A 17,490-nucleotide genomic window follows, 5' to 3' on the forward strand; every position below is an offset into this window, starting at 1 on the left:
AAAGTTGTGAGGACCTTACCGAGTTGCTCAGCAGGGGGGTACTACAACGCACGAGCGCTAGTAGGAAGGCTACTAATTTCCACCTGGATATGGGGGACTCTGGAAGTGTCATCAGACCGGCTGGACCCTACCTACCCTGTACTCTGGACTGCGGATGCAAAAGCCTTCAGTAAAGGTAAAGAGACTGCACCCTTTGTGTCCTCGTTATTAACTGCGCCTCACACCATCACCATCTACACCTCTGGGAATCCCTGGGGAAACACTTCACCTGTGGGAAGGTATACCATCTAGCTGCCATCACATCACCCTAGCGGACCCCTAAGCAGCGTCGGTCACCCTGACCAAATACCACAGGTGGCGTCATGAACACTACCGTTATCTACGAACTCTGCCTATTATTGGGCGCCCCTCATAGGGCCACGGTCCGGGTCAAGCCACCGTGACATCCTCGCTGAAGGAACTGAATGACCCGGTACAGAGTACCCCATTGCCCTTACGTGGGGGCGATCCAGAGGCACAAGAGATCTTGGACAACCACGGCGTACATATAAAACCAAAGGTGATGGGAACTGCTATTTTCGGGCCATCAGCTATTTCCTGACAGGAACAGAGGACAACTACTTCCTTCTCAGAGTTAAAGTCATCCACCACATGAAAACTGACTTGTCCAAAAAACTACAGGGCTACTGTAATCAAGATGTGAATGAATATTTGAACACCTCTGGCATCTCTCGTGATGGAGTCTGGGCAACTGATGCTGAAATCATGACCACAGCAAATCTGTTGAGTTGTGACATCGTCATCCACACCAAAGTTGGTGACACCATGGATTGGTTGACCTTTCCCGCAAGCTTCAATCTGTAGTCAACAACAGAACATGTTTGGGGTCCTCCTGTCTTCAGCCAGTCACGGTCTCTCTCCCACATGGGTAAGCACCTGTCATATTTGAGTTAGCCGGTGGGCTTATATACCCCATACATTTATTGGAACCAGCAAATTGCTGGTGTGTGTTCCCTAGCACTAGTTGGTATGCACTATTATTGGGATGTTTGTCTCTACCTATTAGATTACATTGCCCTAGGCTTTCTTCTATATAGAGACACCCTGAGTGGCTGATGGCATATGTTTTTATCCTTGTTCCTGTTCCTTTCATCTTTGTCTTGTTACTATATTTTGGCTATTTTTACTTGTGAGTGAGCTTTTTGTACCAATAAAACTTTTTTTGATATGATGTCACTGGCATTTGAGCTCAACTTCTTTATTGAATTTACATTATTGAGAGTTTAGACTCCTGTTTCTTCTGTAGGTGTATTTCATATTTTGGAGTAGCGGTTCGCGCTCTCATTTAGATCCTGGTTACAGGATCATTATTTTTGGTAGTGTTTCCAATATGTCAGTAGTTGTTAATAACAGAACATGCACTGTATCTTGAAAACAATCATGATCATTTTAATGTTATCAGTGTTTACCTTTGAACGTTTATATCGTAGTGTCCTGTCACCAGCCATCTGTACGATTATCAGCAGAAAGCCTCTCTGGAACCAATAATCGCCCCATGTAAAAGTACCTTTATAAGTTGACGTTTCAGAATGTTATAACTTTTATTATATCCTGAACAGTTTTTTTATGAACAGTCAAGGTTTTCAGGTTGATGTAAAAAAAAGTCTGTGTTTAGAGTTTTAAACAATAAAATGTTGAAAGATTATGTAATTCTTGAGTATATCACTCACTGGTGCTCATAATCGTGAAAAATCGGATCTTTAATATGCTTTAACCCCTTAATGACCGCCAATACGTCTTTTAACTGACCTGAGATATAAGAGAATAGCCTCCCCATACAGATGACAATCCAGCAGCTGTCGGCTGCACACTATAGCTGACAACTTTCTGTACCAGCCACGATCAGTATTTGCACCATCTAAATCTGTTTAACCCCTTAGATGCTGCTGTCAATAGTGACTACATCATTATAAATGGTTAACAGTGTGTGGGGGCTTCTTCTTTGTCACAATTGGTGCCCTCAGATCATGATTTTGTTGTCCTGATGTTTGCCATGGCAATTCATGACCAGATAGCGGCCTTAGAGTCTGCCGGGTGTAGTAATCTGTTTAGAAGTTAGCAACATTTAGGTGGTAAAAATACACATTTTCATTTCTGTCATACCACTTTGCATTAATTCCTGTAAAGCACCTGAAGGGTTAATAAACTACCTGACAGCAGTTTTCAATATGTTTAGGGGTGCTGTTTTTAAAATGGTATCACGTTTGCGGGTTTCCCAATATATGGGACCCCTAAAGTCACTTCAAACATGGATAAGTCCCTAAAAAAATAAATTTTGTAAATTTCTTTGAAAAAGTGAAAAATTGCTGCTACATTTTTAAACCTCCTAAAATGCTAACAAAATAAAATAACATTTTACAAATGGTGCTGATGTAAAGCAGACATGTGGGAAATGTTATTTATTAATGGTTTGCTGTTGTATGACCATCTGGATTAAAGGGATAATCATTCAAATTTAGAAAATTGCTAATTTTTTAACATTTTTCTCAAATTTTTGATATTTTTTATAAATAAACACAAAAAATGTTGAACAAAATTTACCATTATCATAAAGTATAATGTGTCACGAAAAAACAATCTCAAAATCACTGGGATTTTTTGAAGTGTTGCAGCGTTATTACCACATAAAGTGACACTGGTCAGATTTCAAAAATTTGGCTCGGTCACTAAGGGGTTAATCTTTAATATACTCAAGAACGGGGCCACAGACATCACACAGGGGTCCCAAGCAGCGCACATGGGATCCCAGACAGCGCACAGGGGCCCTGCGTGCTGTCTCTTCCCCCCTTGCACACTGTCACTTCCCCCTCCCTTGTGCCCCCCTGTGCGCTGCCTGGGGCCCTGTGTGCTGCCTGGGTCCCCGTTCAGTGTCTGTTCCCCTTGCACGCTGTCTCTTCCCCCTCCCTTGTGCACTGTCTCTGCCACTCCGTGTGCTGCCTGGGGCCTCGTGTGCTGCCAGGGACCCCTGTGTGCTGCCTGGGGCCCCATTCGCTGTCTCTGCCCCGTGTGCTGCCTGGGGCCCCATGTGCTTCCTGAGGCCCCGTGCACTGCCTGGGGCCCCTGTGCGCTGTCTGAGCTGCTGTGCTCTGCCTGGAGCCCCATGTGCTGCCTGGGGCTCCTATGCGCTCCCTGGAGTCCATGTGCTGCCTGGGGCCCTGTGCGCTGCCTGGGGCCCGTGTGCTGCCTAGGGCCCCGTGTGCTACCTGGGGCCCCGTGGGCTGCCTGGAGCCCCTGTGCTCTGCCTGGGGCCCCTAGTGCTGCCTGGGGCCCCGTGTGCTGCCTGGGGTTCCTGTGCGCTGTCTGGGCCCCCGTGCTCTGCCTGGGGCCCCGTGTGCTGCCTGGAGCCCCAGTGCACTGCCTGGAGCCCCATGTGCTGCCTGGGACCCCTTGTGCTGCCTGGAGCCCTCTTGGCTGCCTGGGGCTTCTGTGCTCTGCCTGGAGCCCCATATGCTTCCTTGGGCCCTGTGTGCTGCCTGGGGCCCCGTGTGCCTCCTGGGGCCCTGTGTGCTGTCTGGGGTTCCTGTGCGCTGTCTGGGCCCCCGTGCTCTACCTGGGGCCCCGTGTGCTGCCTGGGGCCCCGAGTGCTGCCTGGGACCCTGTGCGCTGTCTGGGCCCCCGTGCTCTGCCTGGGGCCCTGTGCGCTGCCTGAGGCCCCTGTGCGCTGTCTGGGCCCCCATGCTCTGCCTGGGGCTCCCGTGTGCTGCCTGGGGCCCCTGTGCACTCCCTGGAGTCCATGTGCTGCCTGGAGCCCCATGTGCTGCCTGGGGCCCCGTGTGCTGCCTGGGACCCTGTGCGCTGTCAGGGCCCCTGTGCTCTGCCTGGGGCCCCGTGTGCTGCCTGGCGCCCCCTGCGCTGCCTGGGGCCGTGTGCACTGCCTGGGGCCCGTGCGCTGCCTGGGGCCCCTGTGTGCTGTCTGGGCCCCCGTGCTCTGCCTGGGGCCCCTGTGCACTGCCTGGGGCCCCTGTGCACTGCCTGGGGCCCCTGTGCGCTCCCTGGAGTCCATGTGCTGCCTGGGGCCCTGTACGCTGCCTTGGGCCCTGTGTGCTGCCTGGGGCCCTGTGTGCTGCCTGGGGCCCCGTGGGCTGCCTGGAGCCCCTGTGCTCTGCCTGGGGCCCCATGTGCTGCCTGGGGCCCCGTGTGCTGCCTGGGGCCCCGTGCGCAGCCTGGGGTTCCTGTGCGCTGTCTGGGCTCCCGTGCTCTGCCTGGGGCCCCGTGTGCTGCCTGGGGCCCTAGTGCACTGCCTGGAGCCCCATGTGCTGCCTGGGTCCCATTGTGCTGCCTGGGGCCCTGTGGGCTGCCTGGGGCCCCTGTGCTCTGCCTGAGGCCCCATATGCTGCCTTGGGCCCCGTGTGCTGCCTTGGGCCCTGTGCGCTGTCTGGGGTTCCTGTGCGCTGTCTGGGCCCCCGTGCTCTACCTGGGGCCCCGTGTGCTGCCTGGGGCCCCTGTGTGCTGCCTGGAGCCCCATGTGCTGCCTAGGGCCCCATGTGCTGCCTGGGGCCCTGTGTGCTTCCTGGGACCTCATGTGTTGCCTGGGACCTCATGTGTTGCCTGGGGCCCGTGTGCTGCCTGGGGCCCCTGTGCTCTGCCTGGGGCCCCATGTGCTGCCTAGGGCCCTGTGTGCTACTTGGGACCCTGTGCGCTGTCTGGGCCCCCGTGCTCTGCCTGGGGCTCCGTGTGCTGCCTGGGGCCCCCTGCGCTGCCTAGGGCCATGTGCACTGCCTGGGGCCCGTGTGCTGCCTAGGGCCCTGTGCACTGCCTGGGGCCCCTGTGCGCTGTCTGGGCCCCCGTGCTCTGCCTGGGGCCCCCTTGTGTTGCCCGGGGCCCCGTGCGCTGCCTGGAGACCCCTGCGCTGCCTGGGGCCATGTGCGCTGCATGGGGCCCGTGTGCTGCCTGGGGCCCCTGTGCGCTGCCTGGAGCCCCATGTGCTGCCTGGAGCCCCGTGTGCTGCCTGGGGCCCCGTGTGCTGCCTGGGGCCCTGTGCGCTGCCTGGGGCCCCTGTGTGCTGCCTGGGGCCCTGTACGCTGCCTGATCTACAGCAGCTGGGGTATATTCTGACCTGGAGGGTTATGATCTGGACTTGTCCAATATATACCCCGGGGTATAGTTTGAGTTAGGCCATACCCGGGATATAATCTGGCCTGGGTGGGGGGCTAAACTGGCCTGTTACACCGGAAAGAATTGGAGGACACAGGGTTGCAGTTTTTTTACCTTTTACTGGTAGTATGCAGCCACAGTCCAGGGTACGGATCACAGGTGATGGTGAGGTCTGGCCAGCCTGGAAGCAATTCGGAATCCCCCTATCCAGGTGGGGTTGGAAGCCTTCCTTACTGCGCTGTGTTGTAGTACCTTGCTGCTTAACACTAGAAGTCCCGGGAATTTCAAGATCCCCCCCTGAAGTCCTGAGAGAGGGTCAAATGACCCTCAGTCCATATTGACACCTTAATTAGCATCCTTTTATTTGTAAATGTGCTCTTGCCTGAGGAATCTGCAGGGGGGATTATCTAAGATAAGAGTGTGTAAACATAAGAATGCAAGCTATTCCTGAGTGTGCTGCCTAGGGCCCGTGTGCTACCTGGGGCCCCGTGGGCTACCTGGAGCCCCTGTGCTCTGCCTGGGGCCCCTAGTGCTGCCTGGGGCCCCATGTGCTGCCTGGGGCCCCGTGTGCTGCCTGGGGTTCCTGTGCGCTGTCTGGGCCCCCGTGCTCTGCCTGGGGCCCCGTGTGCTGCCTGGAGCCCCAGTGCACTGCCTGGAGCCCCATGTGCTGCCTGGGACCCCTTGTGCTGCCTGGAGCCCTCTTGGCTGCCTGGGGCTTCTGTGCTCTGCCTGGAGCCCCATATGCTTCCTTGGGCCCTGTGTGCTGCCTGGGGCCCCGTGTGCCTCCTGGGGCCCTGTGTGCTGTCTGGGGTTCCTGTGCGCTGTCTGGGCCCCCGTGCTCTACCTGGGGCCCCGTGTGCTGCCTGGGGCCCCGAGTGCTGCCTGGGACCCTGTGCGCTGTCTGGGCCCCCGTGCTCTGCCTGGGGCCCTGTGCGCTGCCTGGGGCCCCTGTGCGCTGTCTGGGCCCCCATGCTCTGCCTGGGGCTCCCGTGTGCTGCCTGGGGCCCCTGTGCACTCCCTGGAGTCCATGTGCTGCCTGGAGCCCCATGTGCTGCCTGGGGCCCCGTGTGCTGCCTGGGACCCTGTGCGCTGTCAGGGCCCCTGTGCTCTGCCTGGGGCCCCGTGTGCTGCCTGGCGCCCCCTGCGCTGCCTGGGGCCGTGTGCACTGCCTGGGGCCCGTGCGCTGCCTGGGGCCCCTGTGTGCTGTCTGGGCCCCCGTGCTCTGCCTGGGGCCCCTGTGCACTGCCTGGGGCCCCTGTGCACTGCCTGGGGCCCCTGTGCGCTCCCTGGAGTCCATGTGCTGCCTGGGGCCCTGTACGCTGCCTTGGGCCCCGTGTGCTGCCTGGGGCCCTGTGTGCTGCCTGGGGCCCCGTGGGCTGCCTGGAGCCCCTGTGCTCTGCCTGGGGCCCCATGTGCTGCCTGGGGCCCCGTGTGCTGCCTGGGGCCCCGTGCGCAGCCTGGGGTTCCTGTGCGCTGTCTGGGCTCCCGTGCTCTGCCTGGGGCCCCGTGTGCTGCCTGGGGCCCTAGTGCACTGCCTGGAGCCCCATGTGCTGCCTGGGTCCCATTGTGCTGCCTGGGGCCCTGTGGGCTGCCTGGGGCCCCTGTGCTCTGCCTGAGGCCCCATATGCTGCCTTGGGCCCCGTGTGCTGCCTGGGGCCCTGTGCGCTGTCTGGGGTTCCTGTGCGCTGTCTGGGCCCCCGTGCTCTACCTGGGGCCCCGTGTGCTGCCTGGGGCCCCTGTGTGCTGCCTGGAGCCCCATGTGCTGCCTAGGGCCCCATGTGCTGCCTGGGGCCCTGTGTGCTTCCTGGGACCTCATGTGTTGCCTGGGACCTCATGTGTTGCCTGGGGCCCGTGTGCTGCCTGGGGCCCCTGTGCTCTGCCTGGGGCCCCATGTGCTGCCTAGGGCCCTGTGTGCTACTTGGGACCCTGTGCGCTGTCTGGGCCCCCGTGCTCTGCCTGGGGCTCCGTGTGCTGCCTGGGGCCCCCTGCGCTGCCTAGGGCCATGTGCACTGCCTGGGGCCCGTGTGCTGCCTAGGGCCCTGTGCACTGCCTGGGGCCCCTGTGCGCTGTCTGGGCCCCCGTGCTCTGCCTGGGGCCCCCTTGTGTTGCCCGGGGCCCCGTGCGCTGCCTGGAGACCCCTGCGCTGCCTGGGGCCATGTGCGCTGCATGGGGCCCGTGTGCTGCCTGGGGCCCCTGTGCGCTGCCTGGAGCCCCATGTGCTGCCTGGAGCCCCGTGTGCTGCCTGGGGCCCCGTGTGCTGCCTGGGGCCCTGTGCGCTGCCTGGGGCCCCTGTGTGCTGCCTGGGGCCCTGTACGCTGCCTGATCTACAGCAGCTGGGGTATATTCTGACCTGGAGGGTTATGATCTGGACTTGTCCAATATATACCCCGGGGTATAGTTTGAGTTAGGCCATACCCGGGATATAATCTGGCCTGGGTGGGGGGTTAAACTGGCCTGTTACACCGGAAAGAATTGGAGGACACAGGGTTGCAGTTTTTTTACCTTTTACTGGTAGTATGCAGCCACAGTCCAGGGTACGGATCACAGGTGATGGTGAGGTCTGGCCAGCCTGGAAGCAATTCGGAATCCCCCTATCCAGGTGGGGTTGGAAGCCTTCCTTACTGCGCTGTGTTGTAGTACCTTGCTGCTTAACACTAGAAGTCCCGGGAATTTCAAGATCCCCCCCTGAAGTCCTGAGAGAGGGTCAAATGACCCTCAGTCCATATTGACACCTTAGGGTACCGTCACACAGTGAAATGTTGATCGCTACAACGGTACGATCCGTGACGCTCCAGCGTCGTAACAATATCGCTCCAGCGTCGTAGACTGCTGTCACACTTTGCAATGTACGACGCTGGAGCGATAATTTCATGACGTATGTGTGATGTAGAAGCCGTTGGTTACTATGCACACATCATATACGATATATGTTACACCATGCGATCATGCCGCCACAGCGGGACACTAGACGACGAAAGAAAGTTTCAAACGATCTGCTACGACGTACGATTCTCAGCGGGGTTCCTGATCGCAGGAGCGTGTCAGACATTGCGATATCGCTCGAACGTCACGGATATATCGCTCGAACGTCACGAATCGTGCCGTCGTAGCGATCAAAATTTCACTGTGTGACGGTACCCTTAATTAGCATCCTTTTATTTGTAAATGTGCTCTTGCCTGAGGAATCTGCAGGGGGGATTATCTAAGATAAGAGTGTGTAAACATAAGAATGCAAGCTATTCCTGAGTGTGGGGGTTGCCTGTGAGAATGTGAGCTGATCCTGAGTGTCTGCCCACCCCCCCCCCCACCCCAGCTGCATTGCATTAGCAAATTTGCATGCAGCTTTATGTGCTGTGGGGGAGAAACCTATTTTGTTCACAGGAAAGAAAATGGAGAGAAGGCACACCATTGAAGAGGCATTGGAACTGATTCTGAGCAATACAAACCCGTCTGACTCAGATGGAGAAGACATAGTCCTTCAACCGGATTCGGACTCTGAGCTGTCTTCAGGTTAGGCTGGCTTCACACTCCCTTTTTTGCCTGTTCATTTGGATCCTATGTTTTGCTGGGGTTGGTGCAGATAAGGGTCGGTGACTTCCGTGTGCACGGACCACGGAGGAAAGTGAAAAGCCTAAAAATAAAGAATTTCATATTCACCTCAGTCCAGCGCTGACAGTTCTTCTCACTTCCGGTGTCACTCATTAGGCTTATGAATATTCACTTCACTGAGCCCAAGAGTGAACCGGAAGTGAGAGGAGAAGAGGCGCTGGATGGAGGTGAGTATGTGGTGACAGCAGACAGTGCTATCTGTTATGAAGCTGTGATTCAGAACCACAATGGACCTAGTGGTTAAGAGCACACAAGGTGACCTGATAGTTACTAATAACATAGGACAAGCTCTGAGACGTGGGATCTCTGCTGACCGCAATCCCTAATCCTATCATACCACACTAGAGGTAGCTGTGGAGCGCTCCTGACCAGACCTAGGCGCCTCGGGCACAGCCTGAGAAACTAGCTAGCCCTGAAGATAGAAAGATAAGCCTACCTTGCCTCAGAGAAATTCCCCAAAGGAAAAGGCAGCCCCCCACATATAATGACTGTGAGTAAAGATGAAAATACAAACACAGAGATGAAATAGATTTTAGCAAAGTGAGGCCCGACTTACTGAATAGACCGAGGATAGGAAAGATAGCTTTGCGATCAGCACAAAAACCTACAAACAACCACGCAGAGGGCGCAAAAAGACCCTCCGCACCGACTAACGGTACGAAGGTGCTCCCTCTGCGTCTCATAGCTTCCAGCAAGCAAGAAAAACCAATATAGCAAGCTGGACAGAAAAAATAGCAAACGAAAGTAACACCAGCAAAACTTAGCTTATGCAGGGTAGACAGGCCACAAGAACGATCCAGGAGAGAGCAAGGCCAACACTGGAACATTGACTGGAGGCCAGGAACAAAGAACTAGGCGGAGTTAAATAGAGCAGCACCTAACGACTTAACCTCGTCACCTGAGGAAGGAAACTCAGAAGCCGCAGCCCCACTCACATCCACCAGAGGAAGCTCATAGACAGAACCAGCCGAAGTACCACTCATGACCACAGGGGGGAGCTTGACCACAGAATTCACAACAGTACCCCCCCCTTGAGGAGGGGTCACCGAACCCTCACCAGAGCCCCCAGGCCGACCAGGATGAGCCAAATGAAAGGCACGGACCAGATCGGCAGCATGAACATCAGAGGCAAAGACTCAGGAATTATCTTCCTGACCATAACCCTTCCACTTAACCAGGTACTGGAGTTTCCGTCTCGAAATGCGAGAATCCAAAATCTTCTCCATTATATACTCCAACTCCCCCTCAACCAACACCGGGGCATGAGGATCAACGGATGGAACCACAGGTGCCACGTATCTCCGCAACAATGACCTATGGAATACGTTATGGATGGAAAAAGAAGCTGGAAGGGTCAAACGAAAAGACACAGGATTAAGAACCTCAGAAATCCTATACGGACCAATGAAACGAGGCTTAAACTTAGGAGAGGAAACTTTCATAGGAATATAACGAGATGACAACCAAACCAAATCCCCAACACGAAGTCGGGGACCCACACAGCGCCTGCGGTTAGCGAAACATTGAGCCTTCTCCTGGGACAATGTCAAATTGTCCACTACATGAGTCCAAATCTGCTGCAACCTATCCACCACAGTATCCACACCAGGACAGTCTGAAGACTCAACCTGCCCTGAAGAGAAACGAGGATGGAAACCAGAATTGCAGAAAAACGGCAATAGCAAAGTAGCCGAGCTGGCCCGATTATTAAGGGCGAACTCAGCCAAAAGCAAAAAGGACACCCAATCATCCTGATCAGCAGAAACAAAACATCTCAGATATGTTTCCAAGGTCTGATTGGTTCATTCAGTCTGGCCATTTGTCTGAGGATGGAAAGCCGAGGAAAAAGACAAATCAATGCCCATCCTAGCACAAAAGGCTCGCCAAAACCTCGAAACAAACTGGGAACCTCTATCAGAAACGATGTTCTCTGGAATGCCATGTAAACGAACCACATGCTGGAAGAACAATGGCACCAAATCAGAGGAGGAAGGCAATTTAGACAAGGGTACCAAATGGACCATCTTAGAGAAGCGATCACAAACCACCCAAATGACTGACATTTTTTGAGAGACGGGGAGATCCGAAATAAAATCCATAGAGATATGTGTCCAAGGCCTCTTCGGGACCGGCAAGGGCAAAAGCAACCCACTGGCACGAGAACAGCAGGGCTTAGCCCGAGCACAAATCCCACAGGACTGCACAAACGAACGCACATCCCGCGACAGAGACGGCCACGAAAAGGATCTAGCCACCAAATCTCTGGTACCAAAGATTCCAGGATGACCAGCCAACACCGAACAATGAACCTCAGAGATAACTCTACTCGTCCATTTATCAGGGACAAGCAGTCTCTCCGCTGGGCAACGGTCAGGTCTATTAGCCTGAAATTTTTGCAGCACCCGCCGCAAATCAGGGGAGATGGCAGACAAAATTACCCCCTCTTTGAGAATACCCGCCGGCTCAGGCAAACCCGGAGAGTCGGGCACAAAACTCCTAGACAGGGCATCCGCCTTCACATTTTTAGAGCCCGGAAGGTACGAAACCACAAAGTCAATAACGGGAGAAAAACAGCGACCAACGAGCCTGTCTAGGATTCAACCGTTTGGCAGACTCGAGATAAGTCAAGTTCTTGTGATCAGTCAAGACCACCACGCGATGCTTAAGCTCCTTCAAGCCAATGACGCCACTCCTCGAATGCCCACTTCATGGCCAGCAACTCTCGATTGCCAACATCATAATTACGCTCAGCAGGCGAAAACTTCCTGGAAAAGAAGGCGCATGGTTTCATCACCGAGCCGTCAGAACTTCTTTGCGACAAAACAGCCCCTGCTCCAATCTCAGAAGCATCAACCTCGACCTGGAACGGGAGCGAAACATCTGGTTGGCACAACACAGGGGAAGAAGAAAAACAACGCTTCAACTCTTGAAAAGCTTCCACAGCAGCAGAAGACCAATTGACCACATCAGCAACCTTCTTGGTTAATTCAGTCAACGGTTTAGCAATACTAGAAAAATTATTGATGAAGCGACGATAAAAATTAGCAAAGCCCAGGAACTTTTGCAGACTCTTCAGAGATGTCGGCTGAGTCCAATCATAAATGGCCTGAACTTTAACAGGGTCCATCTCGATAGTAGAAGGGGAAAAAATTAAACCCAAAAATGAAACCTTCTGAACACCAAAGACACACTTTGATCCCTTCACAAACAAAGAATTCGCATGCAGGACCTGGAACACCATTCTGACCTGCTTCACGTGAGACTCCCAATCATCCGAGAAGACCAAAATATCATCCAAGTATACAATCAGGAATTTATCCAGGTACTCTCGGAAGATGTCATGCATAAAGGACTGAAACACTGATGGAGCATTAGAAAGCCCAAATGGCATAACCAGGTACTCAAAATGGCCCTCGGGCGTATTAAATGCTGTTTTCCATTCATCGCCCCGTTTAATACGCACAAGATTATACGCACCACGAAGATCTATCTTGGTGAACCAACTAGCCCCCTTAATCCGAGCAAACAAATCAGACAGCAGCGGCAAGGGGTACTGAAATTTGACTGTGATTTTATTTAGAAGGCGGTAGTCAATACAAGGTCTCAGCGAACCATCCTTCTTGGCCACAAAAAAGAACCCTGCTCCCAATGGCGACGACGATGGGCGAATATGACCCTTCTCCAAGGATTCCTTTACGTAACTCCGCATAGCGGCGTGCTCAGGCACAGACAAATTAAACAGTCAACCTTTAGGAAACTTACTACCAGGAATCAAATCGATAGCACAATCGCAATCCCTATGCGGAGGTAGGGCACTGGACTTGGGCTCATCAAATACATCCCGGTAATCCGACAAGAACTCTGGGACCTCAGAAGGGGTGGATGATGAAATAGACAGAAATGGAACATCACCATGTACCCCCTGACAACCCCAGCTGGACACAGACATTGATTTCCAATCCAATACTGGGTTATGAACTTGTAGCCATGGCAACCCCAACACGACCACATCATGCAGATTATGCAACACCAAAAAGCAAATATCCTCCTGATGCGCAGGAGCCATGCACATGGTCAGCTGGGTCCAGTACTGAGGCTTATTCTTGGCCAAAGGCGTAGCATCAATTCCTCTCAATGGAATAGGATACTGCAAGGGCTTCAAGAAAAACCCACAGCGCCTAGCATACTCCAAGTCCATCAAATTCAGGGCAGCGCCTGAATCCACAAATGCCATGACAGAATAGGAAGACAAAGAGCAGATCAAAGTAACGGACAAAAGAAATTTAGACTGTACCGTACCAATGGTGGCAGACCTAGCGAACTGCTTAGTGCGCTTAGGACAATCGGAGATAGCATGAGTGGAATCACCACAGTAGAAACACAGCCCATTCTGACGTCTGTGTTCTTGCCGTTCAGCTCTGGTCAAAGTCCTATCGCACTGCATAGGCTCAGGTTTATGCTCAGATAATACCGCCAAATGGTGCACAGTTTTACGCTCGTGCAAGCGTCGACCGATCTGAATGGCCAAAGACATAGACTCATTCAGACCAGCAGGCATAGGAAATCCCACCATGACATCCTTAAGGGCTTCAGAGAGACCCTTTCTGAAAATTGCTGCCAGCGCACATTCATTCCATTGAGTGAGCACAGACCACTTCCTAAACTTCTGACAATATATCTCTACCTCATCCTGACCCTGACACAGAGCCAGCAAATTTTTCTCTGCCTGATCCACTGAATTAGGTTCATCATAAAGCAATCCGAGCGCCAGAAAAAACGCATCAATATTACATAATGCAGGATCTCCTGGCGCAAGGGAAAATACCCAGTCTTGAGGGTCGCCACGTAATAAAGAAATAATGATCTTAACTTGTTGAACTGGGTCACCAGAGGAGCGGGGTTTCAAAGCCAGAAACAGTTTACAATTATTTTTAAAACTCAGAAACTTAGCTCTATCTCCAGAAAACAAATCAGGAATAGGAATTCTTGCTTCTAACATAGAATTCTGAACCATAAAGTCTTGAATATTTTGTACTCTTGCAGTGAGATGATCCACACAAGAAGACAGACCTTTAATGTCCATCACTACACCTGTGTCCTGAACCACCCAAATGTCTAGGGGAAAAGAAAGACAAAACACAGTGCAGAGAAAAAAAAATGGTCTCAGAACTTCTCTTTTCCCTCTATTGAGAAGCATTAGTACTTTGGGCCTCCAGTACTGTTATGAACTGGTGATTCAGAACCACAATGGACCTAGTGGTTAAGAGCACACAAGGTGACCTGATAGTTACTAATAACATAGGACGAGCTCAGAGACGTGGGAACTCTGCTGACCGCAATCCCTAATCCTATCATACCACACTAGAGGTAGCCGTGGAGCGCTCCTGACCAGACCTAGGCGCTTCGGGCACAGCCTGAGAAACTAGCTAGCCCTGAAGATAGAAAGATAAGCCTACCTTGCCTCAGAGAAATTCCCCAAAGGAAAAGGCAGCCCCCCACATATAATGACTGTGAGTAAAGATGAAAATACAAACACAGAGATGAAATAGATTTTAGCAAAGTGAGGCCCGACTTACTGAATAGACCGAGGATAGGAAAGATAGCTTTGCGATCAGCACAAAAACCTACAAACAACCACGCAGAGGGCGCAAAAAGACCCTCCGCACCGACTAACGGTACGGAGGTGCTCCCTCTGCATCTCAGAGCTTCCAGCAAGCAAGAAAAACCAATATAGCAAGCTGGACAGATAAAATAGCAAACGAAAGTAACACCAGCAAAACTTAGCTTATGCAGGGTAGACAGGCCACAAGAACGATCCAGGAGAGAGCAAGGCCAACACTGGAACATTGACTGGAGGCCAGGAACAAAGAACTAGGTGGAGTTAAATAGAGCAGCATCTAACGACTTAACCTCGTCACCTGAGGAAGGAAACTCAGAAGCCGCAGCCCCACTCACATCCACCAGAGGAAGCTCATAGACAGAACCAGCCGAAGTACCACTCATGACCACAGGGGGGAGCTTGACCATAGAATTCACAACAGCTATCTGTGGATTCACGGATAGCACACGGACATCACCCATGGTGCATGGGGGCCAAAAGGGATCCTGTTCTGCTTGTTTCAAAAACGGACAGAACAGGATGTCAAAAAAGGCAGTGAGAGTTACCTATTTTATTTCCTGACTATCTTTTTTATTTTGAACCAAAACAAAATGCTTATTTGAAATTATTTATTTTGCAGATGAGGAGACTCCGCCTCTACCAAAAAAGAGAGTTCGGTTGGCGAGTGAGCCGACAGAGACCGCAAAAGATGGCACAGTGTGTCATGAAGTACAAGTGGGGAAACATCTCCATTTGACCCCAATAGAACCGTACCCTACAGATGGAGAGCCAAGTGCTAAGGCCAGACGAAGTGTTCAGAGTCGCCTTCAGAGCTTCCTCTGTTTTATCAGTCTTGACATGCTTCGTAGCATTGAAGAATGGACTACTCAACATGCACGTCACACGGAGCAGGTGGATTGGTTCATGGGTCTCCCGGAACTAATGGCATTTATTTCAGTCATTATCTTGCGGGGGGTGACCAAGGTTCCATCACTACGTGACAGCTGGTCAGCAAACCTGGGAAACCCAAGGATCATTGCCACTATGACCAGAAACCGCTTTCAAGACATCATGCAACACCTACGCTTTGATGACATGTTCACGCGCAGTGAGCGAGTGGAGACCGATAAGTTTGCTGCAATCTCCGATGTGTGGAGATCGTTTGTCACCAACTGCATCGCATCCTACAACCCTGGTCGACACATCACTATTGATGAACAGCTTTTCCCGTCAAAGACTCGCTGCTGTTTTCTGCAATACATTGCAACATAACCAGACAAGTTTGGCATCAAGTTTTGGGTGGCTTGCGACTTGAAATCAAAGTACATCTGTAATGTCCTCCCATATCTTGGCAAGGACCCCAGTCGTCCCAGCGGGGAGAGACTGTCCGAAACTGTAGTGATGAGGCTGATGGAACCATTCATGGACAAGGGCAGAACTGTAACCACGGACAATTTCTTTACATCATTGTCACTTGCACAATGACTGCTTAGCCGGGAAACCACTATCCTCGGCACAGTCAACAAGAGTCGCCGGGAAATTCCTCAATCCGCTAGACAGATGGACCGCACTGAATTCACCACTCAGGTGTTTTCAACCACTGGTGCCACACTGACAGTGTATGCACCCAAACGATAGAAGGCCGTCTACATTCTCAGCAGCATGCACAGCGTGGTTGAGACTGAGGATACCAACAAAAGGAAGCCAAACACGGTCACACAATACAACCACACAAAGTGCGGCGTGGATGTAATGGACCAAATGGTGCGGGAGTACAGCGTGCGTGCAGGAACACGGAGATGGCCAGTCGCTGTGTTCTACAACATGATTGACATGGCAGCACTCAATGCTCATGGTCTTTATCAGGCATGCACTGGGGTGCTGGAGAGACGGGTGGACTTCCTGGTTGAGCTTGCAAAAGAGTTAGGTGGCCGTCATGTGACTGAAAAGAAGGCACGCAAGGAGAAACTCCTTTGGCAACTTCCTTCCACACCCAGCCCGGGCAAAAGGGTGAAGTGTCAGGTAAACCATCGATGCACGAACAATTGTGCAACTGAGAGATGTGTTGACTGCTACAAATACACGTGTGGCAAATGTACCAGGGACATACCCAGGCAGTGCCAGGTATGTTCCGACATGTTCAGACAAAGACTGCTGAGTGAGTGCTGAAATGCTAGTCACACAAGGACATGCCACTCACACACACACAGCCCCCCACTGCAGCCTATTGAAAATATGTGTGGAATTGTTTTATTCCTTGTATTTTTTTTAACATTTTTATAACAAAAATAAAAAGCATCCTTTACCCTTTCCCCCTCCCCTCTTCCCACTCCTCCACCAACATCCCTCCCTGTTGTATAATTTGATTATATTGTTTTCTTGTTCACTGTTTTATCACATTTGTTTGGCCATGCCGCTTATACACTGCTCATCTTGAAAATGTGACTATTTGTTTGATGTTGGTGTGAAATAACCTGTTAGTGAAAAAAAAATCTTATTTGTTTTAAAAAAAAAATAAAAAGCATCGAAACAAATAACAGTTGTTCTTTTGTATATTTTTCACACTAAAATTTCAGTCCTCTTGTGCGAATTTTTTTCGCGCCAAATTTGCACAAGAATGAACATGCTGCGATTTTTTTTTTTGCTAGTGTGATTGAGGCCTAAAGTTACAGTTACACGTTACGATCTCGTTGACGATATCGTTTGAAAACGTCATGTGATCATGTCGTTCATGCGATGTCGTTTTCACATCGTTGCGTGTAACGTGAAGATATCGGACGAACACATCGTTGGATCGCTGATCGCAGATTTGAGGTCAGGATCTCAAATCTGACGATCCTCATCCAATTATGTGTCAGAAGATGTGCAGCATCGTTCAGAGTAATGCTGAGATGAACGATGTCGGTCTAAATTCTCCTATTCCTGCCATTGTGAAAAATCGTTCTGCAAACGTTTGCAATGAGGCTAACGCAGAGCCAAAATTTACATCGTTAATAAGATAGTTGCATGTGACGCCTCTTGGATGTGATCACGTGACATTTCTAACTATATCGTCGACGAGATCGTAACATGTAACGGTACCTTTGACTGCTGCGGATCCGCAGCAGTTTCCCCTGAGTTTACAGTAC

At 52.0% G+C, this 17,490-nt stretch overlaps 2 protein-coding genes across 3 annotated transcripts in view; both read left to right on the forward strand.

Annotated features, from left to right (window-relative positions):
* The window catches only part of LOC138647787 (cytochrome P450 2D15-like), a 338,963-nt gene that overhangs the window by 252,149 nt on the left and 69,324 nt on the right, over positions 1-17,490 (forward strand). The window lies entirely within an intron of this gene.
* LOC138647789 (uncharacterized) lies at positions 8,544-16,833 on the forward strand. The gene is made up of 2 exons (XM_069737050.1): positions 8,544-8,664; positions 15,003-16,833. The coding sequence occupies exons 1-2, from the start codon at positions 8,544-8,546 to the stop codon at positions 15,632-15,634; spliced, it is 753 nt and encodes a 250-aa protein (XP_069593151.1). The 3' UTR covers positions 15,635-16,833.

This window comes from Ranitomeya imitator, chromosome 8 (genome assembly GCF_032444005.1).
Source record: "Ranitomeya imitator isolate aRanImi1 chromosome 8, aRanImi1.pri, whole genome shotgun sequence".
NCBI lineage: Eukaryota > Metazoa > Chordata > Amphibia > Anura > Dendrobatidae > Ranitomeya > Ranitomeya imitator.